The sequence below is a fragment of the Macrosteles quadrilineatus genome, unplaced genomic scaffold, assembly GCF_028750875.1.
Source record: "Macrosteles quadrilineatus isolate MER2022 unplaced genomic scaffold, UCM_ALF_1.0 Scaffold_1__1_contigs__length_201487025, whole genome shotgun sequence".
Classification (NCBI taxonomy): Eukaryota; Metazoa; Arthropoda; class Insecta; order Hemiptera; family Cicadellidae; genus Macrosteles; species Macrosteles quadrilineatus.
Genome location: NW_026542594.1, coordinates 88,164,668 through 88,187,416, shown reverse-complemented (window position 1 = coordinate 88,187,416; position 22,749 = coordinate 88,164,668). Strand labels below are relative to the sequence as shown.

At 34.7% G+C, this 22,749-nt stretch overlaps 1 protein-coding gene across 1 annotated transcript; it reads left to right on the top strand.

Annotated features, from left to right (window-relative positions):
* The first annotated feature begins 282 nt into the window (after positions 1-282).
* Positions 283-11,744, top strand: LOC128984609 (cyclin-dependent kinase 20-like). Its single transcript, XM_054403976.1, has 6 exons — positions 283-339; positions 3,548-3,733; positions 4,571-4,759; positions 6,262-6,492; positions 8,480-8,698; positions 11,321-11,744. Exons 2-6 carry the CDS (start codon positions 3,548-3,550, stop codon positions 11,513-11,515), a joined length of 1,020 nt encoding a protein of 339 aa, XP_054259951.1. The 5' UTR covers positions 283-339; the 3' UTR covers positions 11,516-11,744.
* The last annotated feature ends 11,005 nt before the right edge of the window (positions 11,745-22,749 follow it).

The window sequence follows — 22,749 nt, the reverse complement described above, 5'->3', positions numbered from 1 at the left end:
CTGTAGAGTAAGTGAACCTTCCTACTGTATTTTTAAATATAAGACACGAGGCTCATAGGCACTATGATCTGTAGGGTAAGTAAACCCTCTTAATTTATTTTATATTTTCGATGTAGTACAAGTGAACCTTCTATTATATATACTATTTATAATATTATTTACAAAGCTCGTATAGACTATGATCTGTAGATTAAGTGAACTGTCCCCAACTTAAGCAGTGTTCCAAACAAGTCAGCATTCACGAGGGAAAACCTCTAGTTGGTTACCATGGCAACGGAGCAAGTTGAATACAAACAAACGTCTTATCAGTTCTCACCTAGGGGTTTTATTTAGAAAGAAGTAAGTTGTTTAGTTATCCACATGAGTTTTTAAAAGTAGTTCTTAAGTAGTGGATTTCAGACAAACGATTAATTATTCAAGAACACTGTTCATTAAAAACTATAAATAGTAGTTGGCATAATGTTCTAAAAACCATCACTTATTCCCTTATTCTCATTCATGAAAATGCAATTTTTAATAATCCTATTAGATGTGTTTCCCTTCAGTGAGAAGTAAACCCTACTTTCTTTAGGTAGTTTACTCATAAGGGAGTTTTGTACCGGTACAAATATACATTTAAAGGAGGCCTACTAACTAATTCGTCATTACATAGTGACTAGTGAGTGAAGATTTAAAAACGTACGTTTTCAAGACAAGCACTTTATAATTTTTTTTTATCTTTAATCAACATTTTTTTAAAATTTTTTTATTTCATTGACATTTTAAGTTTCATATAATGTATATTTCTGCATGAATAATTAGTGTAAAAACAGCGTGAAAGTTGAAAAATGTACGCTAGGGACATGTGATGGTTGTGAATTTAGAGACTTTAAAATAAGAGCAATAATTTAGAGACAAAAAAATACCTAGAACCCATTTAAAACCAAATAAATGTGTGTAGCATGTTGCCCCCGTCCCAAAAATATTAAAACACAATAATATACTACAAATACAGTATCTACGAAGTATAAGGCTAGGGACATTAAAACGTACGTTTCAAAATTTTCACTCTAGTACAGATCTGCTCGCATACCAAGACTTGACCGGTATAATGTGTTTTGTATGTTTGTGTCGGGAAGACTGTGACGCAACCAAGTCTTGTATGGTTTGACAATAACGCTTTGACGTCAAAATGCATATCCTATTCTTTGGAATTACATGGATCACTTGACGATCAAGGTTAATGTAACCTTATTAAACAACAACAGTTTACTTATTTTCCATATGTATAATATGGGAATTTCAAATTCATTTTTTGCATATCCCCGTAACCAATAACCCTAAAAAGACACTTCAATATACTTAATTATTTGTTTCTCGCTTTAAAATGGTTTATAAAGAAATAGGTAAATTTTATGTTTTGAGAGTAAAAAATAAGAAAACCCAATCTTTACCCCATAAAACTCCCATTCCCATGCTGGTCCGATCATGCTGGTTCGCAAACTCATTCAAGTTTATCCCACCTTACACCTTCAAACCAAATTTCTTGAAAATCGGACAAAAAATACTCAAGTTATCGTGTTCACGGACGTATATATAAGTATATATATATATATATAAATTTTAACGACTAGTGTTTTTGGCCTCTAGGGACATCAAAGAAAAAGTATTGTCCCGGGCCCAGGTCTTACCATGCCAACTACGGTAATAGCTACTACTTCCCTATAGGGAAATTCGCTAAAATTACCTGAGGATAACTGAAGACTGTTTCAAAGACATTCTTGGACTTGTTTATCATGTGTTATACATGTAGCCTACGCTTGAGAACATGTTGGTGTCCCCACAGATGAGCAAGCTTGTTCGTGTTGGGGCTCAGGCTCGCCGGGTCCGACAAGCCGAGAGCTGAGCCCAACATGTTCGCCGGTACAAAGCCTCGCAGACCCCATACACGGGGGAGCATGTTCGCTGTCAACACCATCGTGAACCTTGTTAGGGGGTCTTAACATCAATATTTCAACTGTGATAAAAATACATCCTTTTAATTGAGGTTCGTTTTGGGGGAACTTACTCATTAAGACCTATCATTTAAGAATCCATTTGATAGGTGTGCGACTTGTGGTTTTCTCAAAAGTTGATGATCCTTGTTAGTTTAATATAATACTAGTTGCTCTGCCCATGCTTCGCTATGGGGTTAGTTAATACAGAAGAGAATAATGCGGTTTGGAAATCTACTATAATAAACAGTTACAACACACTTATCAGGAATCACAGAGGCAAAGCTTAATCTTATACTTTTTGCTCATTTAAATGAAGATCTCTTATATAAGCTGTGGCAGAATCATCAAACTAATATTTTTTTTTTTTAATTTTAACTGCATGTAATTTTTTATGCATAAGAATCAAAAGTATATATTTAACATTGAAACATTCAATATATTTACATTGAACATTTTTAATCGGCCGACATTTTGAAAATAAACATGCTAAAATTTTTTTTTTCTTTAATTAGTTCTTAAGGTAATAAGGTCTAATAACGGTACCAAATTTCATTGTTTTATAACTAGCCGTTCTTGAATTTAAAATATTTTTGTGAAAAAAAAAACTAAATGTCGGCTATACGAGTAACTTTTGGGTTTTTGAAATTTGGAATATGATATTTTGACTTGTCTATGGTCCAGGAATAATACCTGAAAAAGTTCGTAGTGAGTTCCGGGACGTCCTGTAGATAGATGTATGAATGTGAGATATAATGAAAAATAGTTTTATATTTATGGCAACAATTTTGGCAATTTTCTCTTGTTTTGAGTTTGAACCACAAAACTTGCCAATAACATCTTTGAACTAACAACATTTCTTAAAGTGTTGGTACTGTTGGTGGCTTTGCGATTCGGTTATGAAACATCACAACAATCAAGAATGTTTCAAAACAGGCCTGCTAAATGTGATTGGGTGACGTTACTTGAAATTTGTATTTGAAAGTACCACATTTGAAGGCAAATAGCAGAAATCTACAGGAAATCCGTTAAGTATTTCAAGGCGTATATAGCTATGTTAGCATTGAGTTCTTGACAGTCTTACTCGATTTATTTCTAAATGACATATATTCCTAGCAATGTTGCTATGCACATTATCTCTTACTCGCTGGTTCAAATCCAAGCGAGAAGCGAGATCCTATATACAGACAGACCCAGATGCCATTTATTTTTCATTGGACTATTAATATTAATTAATGATGCTATCTAACAAAAAGGCTGAAGTTAGATAGTAACAAGAGCAGGGTTTGGACCATTCCCTACTAAAACCGTTAAACCCCCAAGGCAGATTACACACTCACACACAAAAAAGTCAAAGAATATAAATACAGTGGAACCTTGATAAGAAGACGCTCGATAACAAGTCGCCCTTGATAACAAGTGTAATTTTCAAATCCCCTAAAAATTATTTTACCCCTAATCACATGTTATTTCAAAACTCGATAAGAAGTCAACCTTGATAACAAGTCTTATTTTACAATCCCCATGAGAGTCTTGTTATCAAGGTTCTACTGTATTTAATATTATTCTTTTAGATGGAGAATTACACAGTAACAGGAAGAATTGGCGAGGGAGCACACGGTCAAGTACTTAAAGGAATACAACTGAAAACCAGAAGAGAAGTTGCTTTAAAAAAGGTCCTACTAAAAAAATTAGATGAAGGGATTCCAAACTCAGTCATTAGGGAGATAAAAACTCTACAAGAAGTAGACTGTAAGTTTGTAAGTACCTAACATAGAAAGGTTATTTTGAATGTAACAATTTGATGTCTAGTAGTAAAACATATACACTATTCTATTATTAACTAAGGTTTTAAAGATGGATTAGTGAAAACCCTCAAAACCTAAGAGTAGTTTTAACGATAGTAAGAATGCAGTCTTCAATTTTCCATTATAGTAACAATAAATAAAATGATAAAAACAAACACTCCAAATTGGAATAACATTTGCTAGCTCTGGCATTAAGCATTTAAATTAAAGTAGATACTGAAGCGCCATAGACGGATGTTTAAGGAAGCAAGACAATGTCATTGGTAAGTGTTAGGGTTTCATCGTTGTTGACACAGTCGTCGCCAGAAGACCACGATTCTACATTAAGTGACCGTGGATGCCTATCCAGGAAGATTTAAGGAAGCAAGTTGAATAGGGTCAGAAAGCAAGATTTTAACAAACCTCTTACTGTACTCAGATTGATAGCAAAATAATGTACAGTGCTGTAGCGTAGAACACATAGTTTTCCTGCCTACGTTGATAAATCCCACCACATGCAATATTTAAACAACCCTAACAAATTTTGACTTGGGGTAGGGAGAGGAACAATAGATGGATTATCAGTAGTAGTACTAGCTCATGCTACAATACGGTTTACAAATCAAAGCATTACAACTTTCTTGAGTAACATATAATCATTGACTTAGTTTTATCAAATATTAATGAATTAAGTCTTTAAAATTAGCAAATCATTATATGCACATTGTAATAGTAATATATAATTTCATAACCAAACTTATCAACATGTTATTTATCTTTACAATATTTTGTTTTTGATGATACAATAAGGTTATGAAGTTGTTGGATTATTTTCCCCACGGGGTTGGCTTCGTGCTGGTGTTTGACATGATGCCGTCTGGGCTCTGGGAGATGATTCATGATGTTGAACATCCTGTCACTGAGCCTCAGATAAAGACATACATGCACATGCTGCTCTCTGGTGTTGACTACCTTCACACTCACAACATCATGCATAGGGTGAGAAACGCTTTTACTCTGACATTAAAAAAATGTGTACTTTTAACAGTTATTTATTGTTCTATTAAGGATTAATTAAATTCTCTTCAAAGCCAGAGAACCTAACTCCTGGTGAGAGAGGATTTGTGATTTTTTATGTAGTTTTTATAGTTTTATTTTGACAATAAGTTAAAATCCATATTTTTTAGCCCCTGAGCTGATCTTTTGATTAATCCTACTAATATTACAAATGAGAAAGTTTGGATGTATGGATGGATGGATGTATGGATGTATGTATGTGTGTATGTTTGTGACAAGTAAACACAAAAAATACTCGTCGGATCGGGCTGAAATTTGGTGTGATGATAGCTCACATTCCCGATTAACATATAGACGCATTCTTATCTCAAAAGTCCTTTCTGACTCCACCCCAGTGGCTCTGGAGTTTCCCATGTTAACTTTCTGACTAATCATATTTCAAAGGAATAAAATAATTTTGTCAGCTGTTTCAACTACACAAGTTGGTTCTATGATATTAAATAGCATTAATAAATTATAAGGTTTACCAACAGGGTGCAGTACTATTATTTTTTTTGCATTTATGACAACATCTAATTTGATCCAACTCACACCAAAAAGCTGTGAAATATAGTAGAATTGCAATAAAAAATTAACTATGGACAAATATCTTAGTGGTTTGGTTTATTGAAATATAATATTGTTCGGGGATGGGGTTTTTAAGTGTCCTCTTCCTCTTCCCGTTGCAAAGCAAAGGTACAACAGCTAGTCATTAAATAAATAGATAGAGTTACCTTCGTCAATCAGCTCAGTAGTGTTACAAATGTTACAGCCCTTTCAGCATCTTAGTGCCATCATCAGACGTTCAGCCTTTATGGTGGTGTCAATGTATAAAGACACAAACTGTCACACGTGACGTACACATATATAAACATAAACGGGGGTTTTTAACAAAACAGGCCTGTTCAACACACATATCCTCACTCGAGCAAGTGGATAACTGGTCCCCAGTCAGCTACTTGCTCGAGTGTGTATATGTGTGTTGAACAGGCCCATTTATGTTTATGTATGTGTACGTCGCGTGTGATAGTTTGTGTCTTTGTATATTAACAACACCATAAAGGCTAAACGTCTGATGATGGCACGAGGATGCTGAAACGGCCGTAACATTTGTAACACTACTATGAGCTGATTGACTCTACTTAACTCTACTTACGTAACTCTACTTATTTAATGATTTAGTTGACAATAAGGTAAAGCTTGGTTTTTATAGTTATAATTTTAATAAAAATAATTTATTCCATCATTATTTATATATTAACACAAAACCTAACTTCTTAGAAGAACAGACTTCTGTTTGGGGTCCAAGGATCCAATAATTCTGCCAACTTCCATCTGAGCCATCCACTATTTAGGTGGGCATCTACCACCAAGCCCAACCAAAGAGTTTGTTGGCTAAATCAAATATGGCGATATTAACTTTTGATATTGTATGATTTATGTAGGATCTGAAGCCAGCTAACCTGTTAGTGAGCAGTGAGGGTGTGCTGCACATAGCTGACCTGGGCCTGGGGCGAGTGGTGTGTCCAGGACGACCCTACACTCACCAGGTCGCTACCAGGTGGTACAGAGCTCCTGAGCTGTTGTATGGAGCTCGACACTACACGGGTGCTGTGGACTTGTGGGCAGTCGGTTGTATTATAGCAGAGATGTACAATAAGTCTCCACTATTCCCGGTAATTCTTCTCTAAGTAGTTCCATATCTAAATTATTGATACCCAACAAGTAATTTGTTTTTTGTAAAATATTTGCACAAGTCAGTAGCGTTTATTCAATCATATGTATGATAGATTAACGTAGTTACCTCAAAACAAATTTATTCAGTATTGCTTGTTCTATCCAACGAAATTCGCTGTGTAAAACAATCAGAATTAGAAATGAATTTAGACAAATCTTGAATGCTCTTTTTAATAGTCCATAAAGGGTTTTCAGTTTTACTTGTAGCTGTGGTTGGATGGTTAGGTGTGTTGCTAGCCTAGTGGTTAGTATCTTTTGTACTCCAATTCGGGAGGGGCGGGCTTCGGCACATCCACAAAACATATTGGTTTGGATCGCTTGCTCTAATAGCGTTTGAGTACTCTATACAACACCTCCAGTAAAGATGTCACCAACATAGACACAAAAAAAAGAAAAGAACTTCTTGAACATGCTATAATAACTTTGAAAAATTGTCCTTCAATTAGTTTCAGGATTTAAAAAAGTTTGCTGTCTAATGAAAAGTATTTTCTCTTGATATAATTAACTTTTTACTTTCTCCCCCTATACCATAATAGTATATGGAGAAAGTATTGTTTTCGTAAAAATTTTTGAGTTTGAGTTTTGAGTGGATATATTCGTTTTAGGCCCCCTTGGACCCAAAAAAGTGGTTTTCGAAGTGATGTCTGTGTGTGTGTGTGTCTGGATGTGTACAGAGCTAGGGACTACACCTGTGGTCCGATTTCGATTAAATTTGGTATGTAGGGTCTAATCTATGGTATCTCCAGGCCTTTTTTTCATTTTTTTGAAATTTTGATTTTTAATGGGGATTTTCCCATAAAAACCCATAAAAAACCGGAAAAATTAGATTTTTTCAAAAATGGCCTGAACGATTTTGATAAAAATTTAGTATGTTGTAGCCCTTTAAATTCTGGAAAAAATTTTAAAAAATCCCATTTCTGTAAAAATTACGGTTCAAAAGTTATGGTAAATTATGTTATTTTCCCATAAAAACCCCATAAAATAACAAAAAATAGGATTTTAGACAAAATCCGGTTTTGATTTAACATAGTATGTTATGGTCCTGACAATTTTGATAGTTTTTTTCATTTTTTAGAAATTTTTATTTTTAATGGGGATTTTTCCATAAACCCCCATAAAATAACGGAAAAATAGGATTTTCCCAAAAATGGCCCGAACGATTTTGATAAAAAATTAGTACCTATGTTATAGTCCTTTATATTCTGAACAAAATGGTACAAATGCTATTTCTGTAAAAATTACGGTTCAAAAGTTATTGTAAATTATGTTATTTTCCCATAAAACAACAGAAAAATCAGATTTTCCCAAAAATGGCTCGAACAATTTTGATGAAAATTTATTATGTTATAGTCCTTTAAATTCTGAACAAAATTGTTCAAATCCCATTTCCGTATATTTACTCTCACCGCTTACACATTATGAAGGTGGTTGACAAACTTATGGGAGAAAGTATGTGTCAGAATGCTGATACCGTTTATTTGATCTAAGTTCATTTTATTCTTTGGATTGTATAAAAATATTTTTGATTTAAATCCTTAGATAAGCAAATATGCTCATTTTGTACAGAACTTAGAACTAACTGATGTTAGTACTTCACTCAAAACAATTACAAGACATAACTTGCTATTACCAGGCTTTGTCAACGAACACAACAGTGAAACTTTTCAAATTCTTGATGAACGGCTTTCTATAAAATCAAGTGTACTGTATTGTTTCATATCAGAGTACCTAATGTTTGTCAGATAAGCAGACTACTTTAACTTAGGTGGGTTCAGAACAACCAGACTCCACCCTTGTTTGGTTTACCGATAAGCTAACTCTTCAATAAATACAGATAAATTCAAGCATAGCAATAGTTTTGGGTAGGGTACAAGGTATTGAAATCTTAAATGTTTAATAACATTGTTTTCATGTATCGCCTTGTAGGGAGAAAGTGACATAGAACAACTGGCACTGGTAATTAGAGGACTTGGTACTCCCAGTTGGCGAGGCATCACTTCTTTGCCGGACTACAACAAGATCTCCTTTCCTGCTGCAAGACCTCAGCCCTGGGACTGTTTACTGCCTGATGTTGAGCCCCAGACTGTGCTGATAGTCAGTTCTCTAGTGACTCATGACCCTGCCTCCAGGCTCACTGCACGACAGGTTGTTACTAAAATCAGCTAGGTCCACGACGGTATAAGCACGACCATATAAATGAGGAGGCCCCTAACAGTTCAAGAATAAAAGCCAACTTCACTTCAAGTATATTCCAATTCCACTACACCTAACATTCCGTAGAGAGATTGTATTGACAACTTTATGTAATTGATAAGGCTGAGACAACTAACTGACATCCCCCATGTCTAGGAATTCCAGCTTTAACAGTAACCCCACAACCAATTTCTCAAAACTGTGCTAGAGGGTTATTCATTGGCCCAGAAGTACGATATGAACTGACACGACGTGATGAAGGAAAAATCTAACTTACACTGTAACGTATATACCTCCCTTTGAAGTTAGAACGTGTCTTCCCAACAAACAGATATATATATTTTTTTCAAATAAAATCATAGATTAATCTGCATTATACTGATGAAATCACAAAAGTGTTTAACTTCAAAAGATCCACCAATACGATTTTAATACTATTTAAAGGGTCTTCCAAAGGAAAAGATACCAGATGACATACTATCTCCAATGACGTACGGTATGGGGAATATTTTATTCATTGAATGATCAATCATATTTGGTAACTAACACAATTAATATCATTATTGTTTTTACACATATTAACCTTTAAACAATGCTAAATGCTCAAAATATGTATAATTTCACTCAATTTATTGCAGTTAGATGAATTAGCGTAAGCCTTGAAAGTAACCGTCAATTTTGACGGGTTTCACCTAGTTGACTCTAAAACTCATAAATACAGTATCAAATTAAATTGAGACAGAATAGATAACTATAGTTCGGCCGCTTAGAAAGCGACTAATGCTAAACCAATGCTAGAGGAGGTTGCTTTCTAAGCGGCCGATCTATAGTGTTTAATTGAACCAAGGAAAAACACAAAAGTAATAATCAAATATAGAAACATAAACATATGACTTAAATAAAAATAATAGTCACATGCTTGTTTATACAGGGCGAGTCTTCTAAGCTGTCCTAAACAGATTTCAGACGAATGGCTTGACATACAGAGATGAAACAAAACTTTTCCCTACTAATTCATACCCAAGGAACAACGTAAAAATGTTTTTACCATTTTTAAAATACAGGGTGTTCAAGAAACTGGGGGTCATGGGTTCGAATCTCAGAGTTTTCAAATGTAAACATATGTCATGTTAAGCATCATTTTAAAGCTCTAGACTAGACAAACAATTTAGTGAAAACAGAACTCATTTATCTTTGTCCGTTTCAAAATGGCGGCCATTTTTATAGAAAATATTGATACTTACAGAATACCCTGTATCTTGAAAACCACTAAACTTATTTTCGTTCTGTTTGAAAATTCTTAATCCTCGTAGGTTCAGCTTTAATTTGATATACGACAAGTCAACATTTTAAAAACTAAATATTTTTTCTATGATTTTAATTTTTTTTTAAGTTGGTACCCTTGTAAATGAAAATTTTTAAATAGCAACATATGTAAAATTGTGTATAATTTTGAAGGTTTTGTAAAAACAAACAACTTTTAAATTTAAACCTACCGTCTATCTTTGGTCGTTTTCTAGTAATTAACCAAAAACTCCAATTGCCCATATAAAACTCATGTTAAACGCGCAGTACCATGGGAATAGTGTATCTGCATCCACTAATCTTCAGTACTGCACGTTTAACATGGGTTTTATATGGGCAATTGGAGTTTTTGGTTAATTACTAGAAAACGACCAAAGATAGACGGTAGGTTTAAATTTAAAAGTTGTTTGTTTTTACAAGACCTTCAAAATTATACACAATAATTTTACATATGTTGCTATTTAAAAATTTTCATTTACAAGGGTACCAACTTAAAAAAAAATTAAAATCATAGAAAAAATATTTAGTTTTTAAAATGTTGACTTGTCGTATATCAAATTAAAGCTGAACCTACGAGGATTAAGAATATTCAAACAGAACGAAAATAAGTTTAGTGGTTTTCAAGATACAGGGTATTCTGTAAGTATCAATATTTTCTATAAAAATAGCCGCCATTTTGAAACGGACAAAGATGACCCCCAGTTTCTTGAACACCCTGTATTTTAAAAATGGTAAAAACATTTTTACGTTGTTCCTTGGGTATGAATTAGTAGGGAAAAGTTTTGTTTCATCTCTGTATGTCAAGCCATTCGTCTGAAATCTGTTTAGGACAGCTTAGAAGACTCACCCTGTATACAGATCATCATGAGTGAAACTCCAACACTATAACACTATAAGGTATAAAAATAATGTTATTGATATATTTTCATGTAAACAGTAGGACAATTACAATGTAGGTATGCTTTTTTGTTTAAATTTGATGGCTTTTTGTTTATAAGTTCAAACTACTTAACAAGTGTTTGGATTAGGCGGTATAGTACATCTTCCCGTTGCGAAGCACGGGTACATATATATAGTGAGCAGCTAGTTGTATATATAAAAGGAAAAACTTTATCACTTGGCAAAAAAGTTTCTCTTTATTGTTTCACCCTTTTAAGCATTACAAAACACTTTTTTATGGTTGGTTTTGATGCTGACATTATCTAATCCGTTGAACTTTTTATGAGTCTTGAGTTTGTTATACATATTTTTAGTTGTTCTGTACAACAGGCTCTGCAACACTCCTACTTCCACTCACGTCCATTCCCTTGTCCGGCTGGTGAGATGCCTTGTCCCCCACAGGACCATCGCCAGAGGCTCAAATTGGGGGAACTGCGAGTGGACAAACCTCCCTCAGAACTGTTCAGTGACCTCGACACATTGGTTAATGATGAACAGTACCTAAGGTCAATAACAAAATGTTAATTGTTCATGATATATTGATAATCAATATTGAACTGTGACTAAATAATCATGCTCAATTGCTTTTAACAATTTTTATTAATTTTAAAACATGGCATTAAAATGTATTGTAAGTTTACTACTACTAACCTGTTGTGACTGATAATTAATTTGTAAAGTTTTGATTTAATTATTGCAAAATGTGGTGAAGATGGAAAACTACTTGTTTTTAACTACAAATATACTAATCAAGTTATTCATAGATAGAAGGAAATGCATATAAAATATATTTTACTGTAAGATTTTTGTTAATAGATAAGAATTAAAAAAATATGTTTATTAAATAATTAAAATCTATATTTATTTTATTTATTTACAGAATCACAATCTATATCTATAAAAGAGGAAGTATCTGTGTATGTATGTGTATGTATATATATACCCTATGGACTCAGAAACCGCTCGATAGATTGTAATGAAACTTTCAGACATTATTAAGGTTATGAAGAATGGTTTGTGTGAAGTTTGGTGCAGATCCGTCAAAAGCGCTCCGCGCCAGTGGGTTTTAAGGGGTTCAATGTCAGACTTTTGGAACTACAATGTTTACAAATAAATATAATTTAAAAGCAGATGTTTAATTTCACTAACTGTTTTGTAAGTTTATTAGTCATGATTTGAAATAGTGCCACACAGTTTCCACAGAATGCAGCACAGAAAACTATTTTACTTTTGGATAAGTCCAAATATATTAAACAGCAATCACAGCACACCTTTGCACTCAACAACGTTTAAATTCTCCACTATTAAATATGTAAACATAAAAAGTAAAAACCTTTATAAAAGTTTATAAAAGGCATTGCCACCCCTTTTATTGTTTATAGTAATACACAATAAAAGGGATGGCAATGCTTCATTCACCAGTCACGGTTTATCCCATCCTTAGTTCGAGCACAAAATCCAGTTATAACCAACGCTGCGGCTTAGAAATCAGGTTCACGAGTACGAGGTTATCCATGCTCGGGTGCAGACAGATAAACTTCATCCAATTATGACAAGGATAAACCCGAGCGCAAAAAGTTGGGTTCATGAGTTCAATTAGAGAAAACCCCGGGCCAAATGTCGGGTTCACGAGTCATGTTCTAGCGCAAATAGGATGATCTCGGGCGTAAATAACAATGGTTTTAGGCTTTAACTTAAACCCTGCCCCCGTTAAGTTGACATCATGTCGGGATTATTTAATTCGCTCGTTTATTGTATTTTTGTTATTAAAACGAATGTTATATTCGAATACGAGGTACTGATTTTTGAAAACATACACAACATTGTAAAAATTTGCTGTTGAGGCATTTTAATTAATTAACTACTAAATAAAAATATAACTAATTGGTTAACATATTCATATAAATTTAAATTGCAATAGAATTTTATTACGTAACTGTTTTATATTTACTTTAGTACTTTTGAACACTTTTATTTCAGCTGAATAATTGCAAAATAAAAATGGTTCCATCAAACACTAGGTTTGTCTAAGTATTTTTATCGTATAATTAATATAGAATATTGGTCATTTTATTTAAGAATCCACATTTAATTTTGTAGGTTTTAAATTATATGTTTATATTAATATGTTTATGATTTAACAGTTAGTTGTTAAAGACCTTTTCATCTGATGATTTCTTAATATTTCTCATATAGAGTTTTACAATAAATTGCTTCAATTTGTTGAGGTAAAAGATAAATTCTATAGTTAAATATACAAAACGTTGTATTACAACAAAATTTTTGTTTAAATTATAACCTGTTTTCTTACACCTAAGATCTCTCATGCTTAAGGCTGCGCTCTACCCGTCTGGCGCGCGCAAATGCAAGGGTTTTAATTCTTACTGTTTGTAGCCCCGCTTTTTAAAAGTTTTATATTTAAAAAAATGTTGGGCTCGAACGTTGGTAAAAATGTTAATATATGCATTTTTTATCATAGGTTTTCATGCATACAAATAATTTTTAGAGAAAAAATAACAAACGGAGGAAGTGCAATAGATTCATAAGAAGAAGAATCTGCAGTTAGTGTAATTAAAACTTAAAGGATAACGATGTTATCTCCCAGATTTGAAAGGTTTGCCATCACTCTTCATTGCGCTGTTCAGTGCAATGGTATAGGGACATCGGCTTTCAGCAACCTCCTATTGAGAAATCCGAGCTGAGGTAGAGCACACCCTTAACAGTCAGAGTAAACCCAGTGAAATCAAGTGTAGCTACATGCTGAGGTATTGAAAAGAGCGCAAACTAATGAAATATTCTAATATCACTTATACTAATGTTCAATAAAAAATAATCTATGGCTATACTATGATTGCTGAGCGAAAGCGGCTGGCTGAGGGGTCAACCCTACTCACACACAGACGCAAGGGATTAGGACGGACCATTGACCTGACACGTGAGTCATCGCTGGCTCACGGAAATTTAACTATACATGTGTTAATTTTACCTTTGTTATAAATAGTCCAGGAAACGAAAGGATATAGAGGGAAATGTTTGGAACACAATTTCTGACTTCGTAACTTTGTTTAGTATAGTTAGGAGGTTAACATATCAAAAGTCCCCGCCTCTAGCCCTTGTGCTGTGGGGGAGGGGGGGGGCTTGATGGTACCATTTTTTGGTTTTACTATAAAGGAAAAATAGTAAATTACAAACTTGCTGGAAATGTAATAAGCTTTCATTTTGTATATTAGCATAATTTCGCTTGCATGGTTTCCGAGATATCAGCAAAAAACAGAAAAATGGTACCTTCAAGCCCCCCCCCCTCTCCCACAACACAAGGGCTAGAGGCGGGGACTTTTGATATATTAACCTCCCAGTGTTGGGAAGTAGCGCGCTACAAGTAGCGACGCTACAGTAGCGTGCTACTTTTTTTGTAGCGTTAGCTGTAGCTACGCTACTTTTAAGATTTTGTAGCTTTAGCTGTAGCTAACTACATTTTTAAAGTAGTTGTAGCGGAATTTTAGCTACTTTTCTCGCTACATTAACATTGTTAATGGGAGAAGGGATGAGGACAGGGACAGGGATGAGGAGAGGGGATGACATTTCCCTAGCGAACACGTTTTACATCAGCTCTATTTTAACCTTATATTTCTATGGTATTTCTTTAACGTTCCAAAAATATTTTTACACCATTTTTTAAAGTACTTTATGCTGTTCAAAGTGATATCATCAATTTTTCTATAAGTGCCGACGCGTGTGAAATAATTGACAATAACTTATTTTTCTTTCATGAAAAGATCACCGCTTGGATTACGGTCGGGTTCGAAGGGCAAACCGGTTGAGTTATCTGCAACTGATAAACGAGGCCTACAGCGATCGGTTTCTGTGTCGTCTGCTCTAAGTCCCACAGCCAAGACAACAATGCCTGATGCAAACAAGACCATTGACCCGGCTTTAGTCAAAAGTGCTGTCGAATCACACCTGACCAGCGAAGATGTGATATCGGGACTTGTCGCTCGTTTGACTGAAGAACTTAAGTCAGTAATCGAGAATGCTGTTATTTCTGCATTAAAGCCGATGAGTGATGAGATCTCGAGACTTAAGAACGACGTGATCGACCTCAGGACGAAGCTACGGGAGCTCGACAACAACATCGCCGACCGAACTGACGAACTCGAGCAATACCAGCGCCGAAACAACCTGAGAATCTTCGGGATCAGCGAGACAGCAGCCGAGGACACAGACGCGCTGGTAGTACAGCTGTGCCGTGAGAAACTTGGCATCGAGTTACCGTCTGACGCCATCTGTAGGAGCCATCGCGTTGGGAAGCAGCCGTCACCTGATAAAGAAGGAAGGAGTAGACCACGGGCCATCATCGTTCGTTTCGTGGGCTACAAACACCGCCAACAAATATATTCGGTGAAAAAGAAGCTTAAAGGGACTGGCGTGACTGTTCGGGAGGATTTGACGTCGCGACGGATGGACGTGTTGAAGGCGGCGGTGGCGAAGCACGGAACAGCGAATACTTGGACAATGGACGGTCGAGTGCTGTGGATCGACAGTCGCGGCAAGAAAGGTGTCGCGACGCGGTTGGAGGAGGTGGTGACAGCAGGGAACAGCACGAGTGACCAGTAAATATGCATCTCTTTATTGCATTTTATTAGGCTATAACTTTTATCATTACACTTTTATTTTTGTTTGGCTTTTATTACGTATTGATTATTTTATTTTGTAATTTCAAGATCAATTAATATCAGTAATATTATGGTCTATTATTAGATCACCAACAAACGTATAGGCAATTGACCAGTTTTAACTACTTATTGTTGTAAACTCAATAATTATCACATTAAATAAATTTGCATGTTAAATTCAGTAGTTTTGTTTCAATTAATGTTATACTAGCCTAAACATAATTTGATTAGTAGCTCGATTTATAAAATATTTACAATTTAAAATCATACTGCAATTAAAAGTAATTTATTTGAAAAAACTATTAATTTTTCTATCTTAATATCATTGTGCAATTAAAAAGATTTAAATAGTTTTAAGAAGTAGGCCTATTTAGTAAATTGTTGTTAAATTATTAATGTATCTTATAATTTATATCCAAATTTATTATGATATCAAACTTGTAGAATAATTAATTATCAGTTTTATTAAGCAGTTAATTAGGCTACTTACAGTATTGTATAAACTAAATCAAAGAATCATTTTGAAAGCTGTGTGACCTAAATGGTATTATTAACAATTAAAGAGATTGAACCTTATGGAAGCATGTCATTGAATTATAAATGTATTGCATCATTCATATCAAAATTTATCAAACTATATTTAATGTTTACTTATGTACCTATATTTAGTTTATTTTGGGTGTATTTTAGAATTATGCTATTTATGTATGCTGATGTTTTCCGTATAAGAATGTTAATTTTTTATTTTGCTAGGAAAATATTAAGATGCCATTGTCTAGGCATAGTGAGTGTATGTGTGTGCGAATGTTGTATGCTTGTGTCGCCTGCTTCCCGGCCTCCTTTGTCATGTGCCACTTGTTGCCTGCTCATCAATGCTTATCAGTCCAGTAACTGATAACGCTGCCCCGACCCTGCTCGGTCCCTCTCTCTCTCCGCCGTTATCTCAGCTTCTCTGCCAAACCCTATCTCCATTCCCCAACTTCTTAAAGGCAGCTCATGTAAATGCACAATCTCTTTTTTGTCACATAGACGAATTTCGTACAATCTTTCAGGATTCCTCAATAGATTTGATTTTAATTTCTGAAACTTGGCTCAAACCATCGTTAAATGACAAATGTGTTGAACTAACTGGCTACAATATTTTTAGAAATGATCGTCTCCATAAGGGTGGAGGAGGAGTTGCTGTTTATGTTAAGTCTCATTTTCCTTCCTCTGTACTTTTAAAGTCTAACTCAGAAACAGTGGGAAGACCTGAATATTTGTTTTTGGACGTTTGTGTTAACAAAACACATTTTTTGATTTGTGTTTGTTACAGAGCACCTCACATTGGGTTCTTGGCTGAGTTTGAACAGGATTTGGTGGGTCTGCTGCCTCGCTATGGTCATGTCATTGTGATGGGTGACTTTAACACTGACCTACTTGGACCACTTACTTATGACCAAACTACACTTACAAATCTGTTCTTCTCCTGTAACATTACTATCTTACCTTTACTTGCCACACATCACACAGCCACTGCTGACACACTGCTGGATATCATAGCTGTTAGTGACCCATCCTTTATTGCCCACCACGGTCAATTTTCTGCCCCTGGACTTTCTAAACATGACCTGATTTTCTGTGTATATAAATTAAAAAAGCCCAAATTCTGCCCAAATTTGATTAAATACAGAGACTATCGTAATCTTAACCTCAATGATCTGCTCTTAGATGCTTCTACTCAACCGTGGGATGTGGTTACTAATGATCCTGATGTCAATTCAATGGTCGAGCATTTTACTTTCCTCATTTCTAATCTTCTCAATAAACACTGTCCAATAGTGTCTAAAAGAGTTTCTAAGCCACCTGCTCCCTGGATAAATGATTTTATTCGACAACTTCAAAAAAATAGAGATGCTGCATTTCGTAAAGCCAAGCGCACCAAACTCCCTGATGACTGGGCCTGTTACAAAAGACTCAGGAATCAAACCCAACAACAGATTAGAAACTCTAAAGCCAGGTATTATTATACATCCTTCTCCCAGAAACAATCATCCAAAACTTTGTGGACCAAAGTTAAGAACCTAGGTATCGGCAAGTCTAAAAATTCACATCAAATATCCATCAGTCTCGACACTATTAACAACTTTTTTGTGAATATTCCTATAAGTTCTGCAGGTGCCTTTAACCATGTTGCCGATATCACATCTAGACCACTTGACATGCCAGAAAATCAGTTTTTCTTTTCCCCAGTTAGTGAATTTGATGTTCGCAGGGCAATCCTAGGGATGACAAGTAACGCAGTCGGCGCTGATGATATTCCTATTAGGTTTATTAAAGACACTCTACCAGTTACTCTCCCGGTACTAACATTCATATTTAACAGATCATTAGCAACCTCTACCTTCCCCTCCATCTGGAAATCAGTCATTGTTCGCCCACTTCAGAAAATTTCATCTCCCAATACCCCTTCTGATTATAGACCAATCAGCATTCTTCCTGCCCTTTCTAAATGCCTTGAAAGAATAGTGCATAATAAATTCTCAGTTTTTTTGGAAGAGAACAACGTCTTATCGGATTTTCAATCTGGGTTTCGTGCGAAATATAGCACTACCACTGCTTTGTTGAAAATTACTGATGACATCCGCCGTGCAATGGATAACAGACAGGCCACCATTTTAACCCTCTTTGACTTTTCAAAGGCGTTCGACTGCGTATACCATCCTCTTTTACTCCTAAAACTGCGCTTGGCTGGTTTCTCTGACAACTGTGTTGACTGGATTGAGTCCTATTTATCTGATCGTCAGCAGTGTGTCAAAGCTGGTGACAAATGTTCTACTTGGGAGCAGATTACTAGAGGTGTTCCTCAAGGATCTGTTCTTGGCCCACTACTGTTCTCAATTTACATCAATGACATCACAGAACACATCACTAACTCACACTACCATCTGTATGCTGACGACTTACAGATTTACTCTCACTTTAATGTAGACGAGATGGATACTGCTGTGCGACTCATGAACATTGACATTGAATCAATAACTCATTGGGCCACAAACAACGGACTTAAACTCAACATTGACAAAACTCAAGCAATGATTGTTGGCTACCCCAGATTAATGACTAAAATAAACTTACTCACTGCACCACAACTTAGCTTTGACGGAAAAGACCTTACCTACTGCGACAAAGTGAGAAACTTAGGACTCATAATGAACAAACATTTGAATTGGTCTGACCAAGCAAATTCCACTTGTAACAGGGTCTTTGGGACTATTCACACCATCAAACGTTTTGCAGACTACTTTCCACTAAACTTGAAAATCATGTTAGTAAAAACTCTCATCTTGACTCATTTCAACTACTGTGATGTGGTGATCAATGACATGACTAATGAGGTTTCTAGCAGACTTCAGCGAGCGCAGAATTCCTGTATCAGATTCATATTTGGCCTTAGACGATATGACCATGTCACTCCCTATTTCAACCTGCTTTCATTAATGAGGCTAAATGAACTTCGGGAATTTCACACCCTCCGTCTTCTACACTCCATTATCAACAGTAAAATTCCTAAGTATTTATCAGATAACTTCCATTTCATCTCTGACATCAGTACCCGTTCCACTCGTAGAGGCTCTCTTCTTTTATCTACACCAATTCACCGGTCAACAGTTTTTAATAAATCTTTCTTAGTATCTGCAATTCGAATGTGGAATCTTCTTCCTGACCATATAAAATCCATAGAGAACCGTGCAGGGTTTGGGGCAGAGATAAAATCTATGATTTTGAGTAGCAGGCATGAATGAGTCTCTGGCGCTGGTGTGGCGGGTTGTTGGCGGCTTGTGTGAATGGATTTTTGGGTTTAAATTTAATTTAATTTAATTTAATTTAATTTAATTTCAACATTTTATAATATGGTACCTTAGATTATTTAATTTTACTTATAAAGTGGATAGTTTATTTATGTTTTTAGAGGTTAAGTGGTAGAGAGGACTTGCTAGTCCTAACTTCGCCTCTTAAATAAAGACATTTTTCATTTCATTTCATTTCATTTCATTTCATTTCATTTCATTTCATTGTTTGAGATAGTGATTTTTATCATAACCTCAACCTTACGTGAAACAACCTCTTTCAAACTGAGATTTTCAAAAAAATTAGGCCTACTTTCTTGGCTTCATACAGCTGGTTGCAGCCGTTTCATTCCCTATTACAACGTTGTGTGGACATGGAGGCCATTAAATGAGTGTTATCCACATTTTTGGCTCTCATTTCCTTAATTTACTACTCTATGATTACTGTCAGATAAAATAAAATCACTAGATGCAGACGTTTAAACGTTACCGGTGACAAGAGAAGCTATTGAATGCTTGCAAGTGATTGACAGGGAAATTAGTAGTCAATTTAGTTTCTTTATTACATCGATAGTGTTTCAACTTGGGTTTTAATGGAAACCAAAAACCAACACTAAACCTTAAAATAATGAGAAAGCTGGTCTATCAACCTTTGCTTCAGCTGTTGATAATGGTTCATCATCACAAGCCCTTCCTTGGTTAGATTACGAAGATTGTTCAAAGGTTTACTAAATTTACAGAGAGGAAATTACTTGAGATTTAAGATATGCCTAGACTACATGATAAATTAATTGTAATGAAAAAATCCCCATATAACATGAAACTTACATTGAAAAAATTGCATAGTTTGCTCCTGCTTACAGCTCTTGTATAGGACTATTCCTAGGCTATGCTATGGTTTAAGAAGAATGCCAAGTTCCAAGTTCAATTATTATGAATATATCTGTTTAGTCCTTGCAAGAACAAGCCTACTATAGCCAACTTTTTACATAGCCAAGTAGGCCTACATGTTATTTTCAAATTTGTTACTTTACAAATTTCAACATGTTTAAATTAAAAGCCGATTTCAGTATAAGTTGCTGAATACTGTTTTCTGTACCAACTAGGTTGAAGCACAATTTGCCCTATGCATAATGACAATAAAGGACGATTTCTTGACATTGAAAAGTGTTATTCATAGAACGAGTAACTGATCACTATGGTTAAAAGTTATAGCAATGTCGTTTTTAACATTAAAATAAAAGAAAGGCAACAAACTCCAATTTCAGTAGGCTAGGCTCTGTAACACAAAAAATATTTTTAAATAATCGTTTTACAGTTTTATTGGTCTTAATTGTTGATATAAGACATCTATAAATGAATCTATATTTAAGAAATAAAATGAGCTTTTAAAATATAGTTTGGCTGTGTGTCCTTTGAACTTAATGAAATTTACATAAGTTGCTTAAAAATAATGCAATAAGTTATTTAAAAATTAGTAGGTACTTAATATGATGGGACACCCAACTATTTGTTTCTGTTGTTGTAATGTTCGGTTTATAATGCCAACAAATTAAATACACTCTAGGAATAATTTGTTTTCCAAGTAATGTTAGTTAATGTGACATTTTTTGTTTAAATGTTTGTTCAATAAAAATGAAGTTGAAATTAATTTTACATTTACCTAATGTGCATGGAATAAAAAGTAACGTCTTTGGAAAAGTAGCTAAAATTGTAGCTGTAACTACATTTCATTGTAGCTGTAGTTGTAGCTAACTACTTTTTCGGAACTGTAGCTGTAGCTGTAGCTAAGCTACTTTTTAGGAAATGTAGCAGTAGTTGTAGCTAGCTACATTTTAAAAGTAGCTTCCCCAACACTGTAACCTCCTAACTATACTAAACAATGTTACGAAGTCAGAAATTGTGTTCCAAACATTTCCCTCTATACCCTTTTTTTAGCATTCGTTGCCTGGACTAAAAATCTGGTACGGTAATGCTTTTGACTTCAGCCCAAAATGCTTAGTAAAATGATACCAAATAATATAATATATTTTGCATACAAAGTGTAAAAGTTAAGAATATTTTAACACATTTTTATTAGCTAGCTTTAACCATTTTATTTTCATATTTCCCTTGGGTTATTTAGAGTAGGCCCATAATTATAAAATCCCTCTCTATAAAGTGCAAGAAGCATTTCATGTAACAATTGAGGAAACAGCATTGTTAAGGTATTTCGACCTTGCTGACTACGAATCTGCCTGTTGCCAACGCGAAATTTGAACCGGAAGTGCGCCGCGGTATCAAGATGGCGGCCAAAACTCTGTTTGCCCAAAATGTCCCTTGTTAGTTGGCCTAAAATAATGGTTTAAACGTGTATGTATACAGGGGTTGGGCGCCATTTTGAAAGACATGCCCTCAAAACTTAATTTAAGTAAATTTTGTGTGCTGTAATGTGTTTGGCATCTGAAAAACCCCTATATACACGTTTAAACCATTATTTTAGGCCAACTAACAAGGGACATTTTGGGCAAACAGAGTTTTGGCCGCCATCTTGATACCACACTTCCGGTTCAAATTTCACGTTGGCAACAGGCAGATTCGTAGTCAGCAGGGTTGAAATACCTTAATGCTGTTTCCTCAATTGTTACATGAAATGCTTCTTGCATTGCCTTTTTTTAAAAACGGGCCTAGTCTAATTAGCTCGACTTTTTTCTGTTCGGTACAAATTTTTTAATCGATTTTGAACTATCTTTCCGATGAGCTAGAGACTTGAGAAACTTGAAACATAGCTCACAAATGGATGATTAATAAATGCTAATTAACATATTTAATGCACAAATAGAATTTTCATGCTTAGAAAAAAAACATATCAATGATTGTACATAAAGTTTATGTATTTTTAGTTGCACATTTTGTAAATAAATAAAAATGTACATATTATAAATGACACATAAGGCTACTTTTACTTTATAATTTGTTACTTTATTTTATTGATAAGGTTTAATAATATTATTTTATTTATTATATTAATAAACCGATTTCTGAGCAATATTTGTGTATTAAAAGAAATTTATTCACACTAGTTAATTAATGGGCAACTTAAATAATAATATCTAAATACTAGGGCATGAATATATTCTGCATAAGTTTACATTGGGAGATTACGTGTCAATTATATAATACTAGCTGTAACCCGCGGGCTTTGCCCCGTTTAACTTCTTAATTTTCAAGATTATCTCGTTCGCATGGCTCAATCACGTCCTGGTTGAAGTTTGTT

Excerpts from the sequence above, each read along its gene's own strand:
- LOC128984609 (XM_054403976.1), top strand. The coding sequence starts at position 3,548 with ATGGAGAATTACACAGTAACAGGAAGAATTGGCGAGGGAGCACACGGT. Across the intron at positions 3,734-4,570 it reads AAGAAGTAGACTGTAAGTTT|GTTATGAAGTTGTTGGATTA; the intron begins GTAAGTACCTAA and ends TGATACAATAAG. Across the intron at positions 4,760-6,261 it reads CTCACAACATCATGCATAGG|GATCTGAAGCCAGCTAACCT; the intron begins GTGAGAAACGCT and ends TGATTTATGTAG.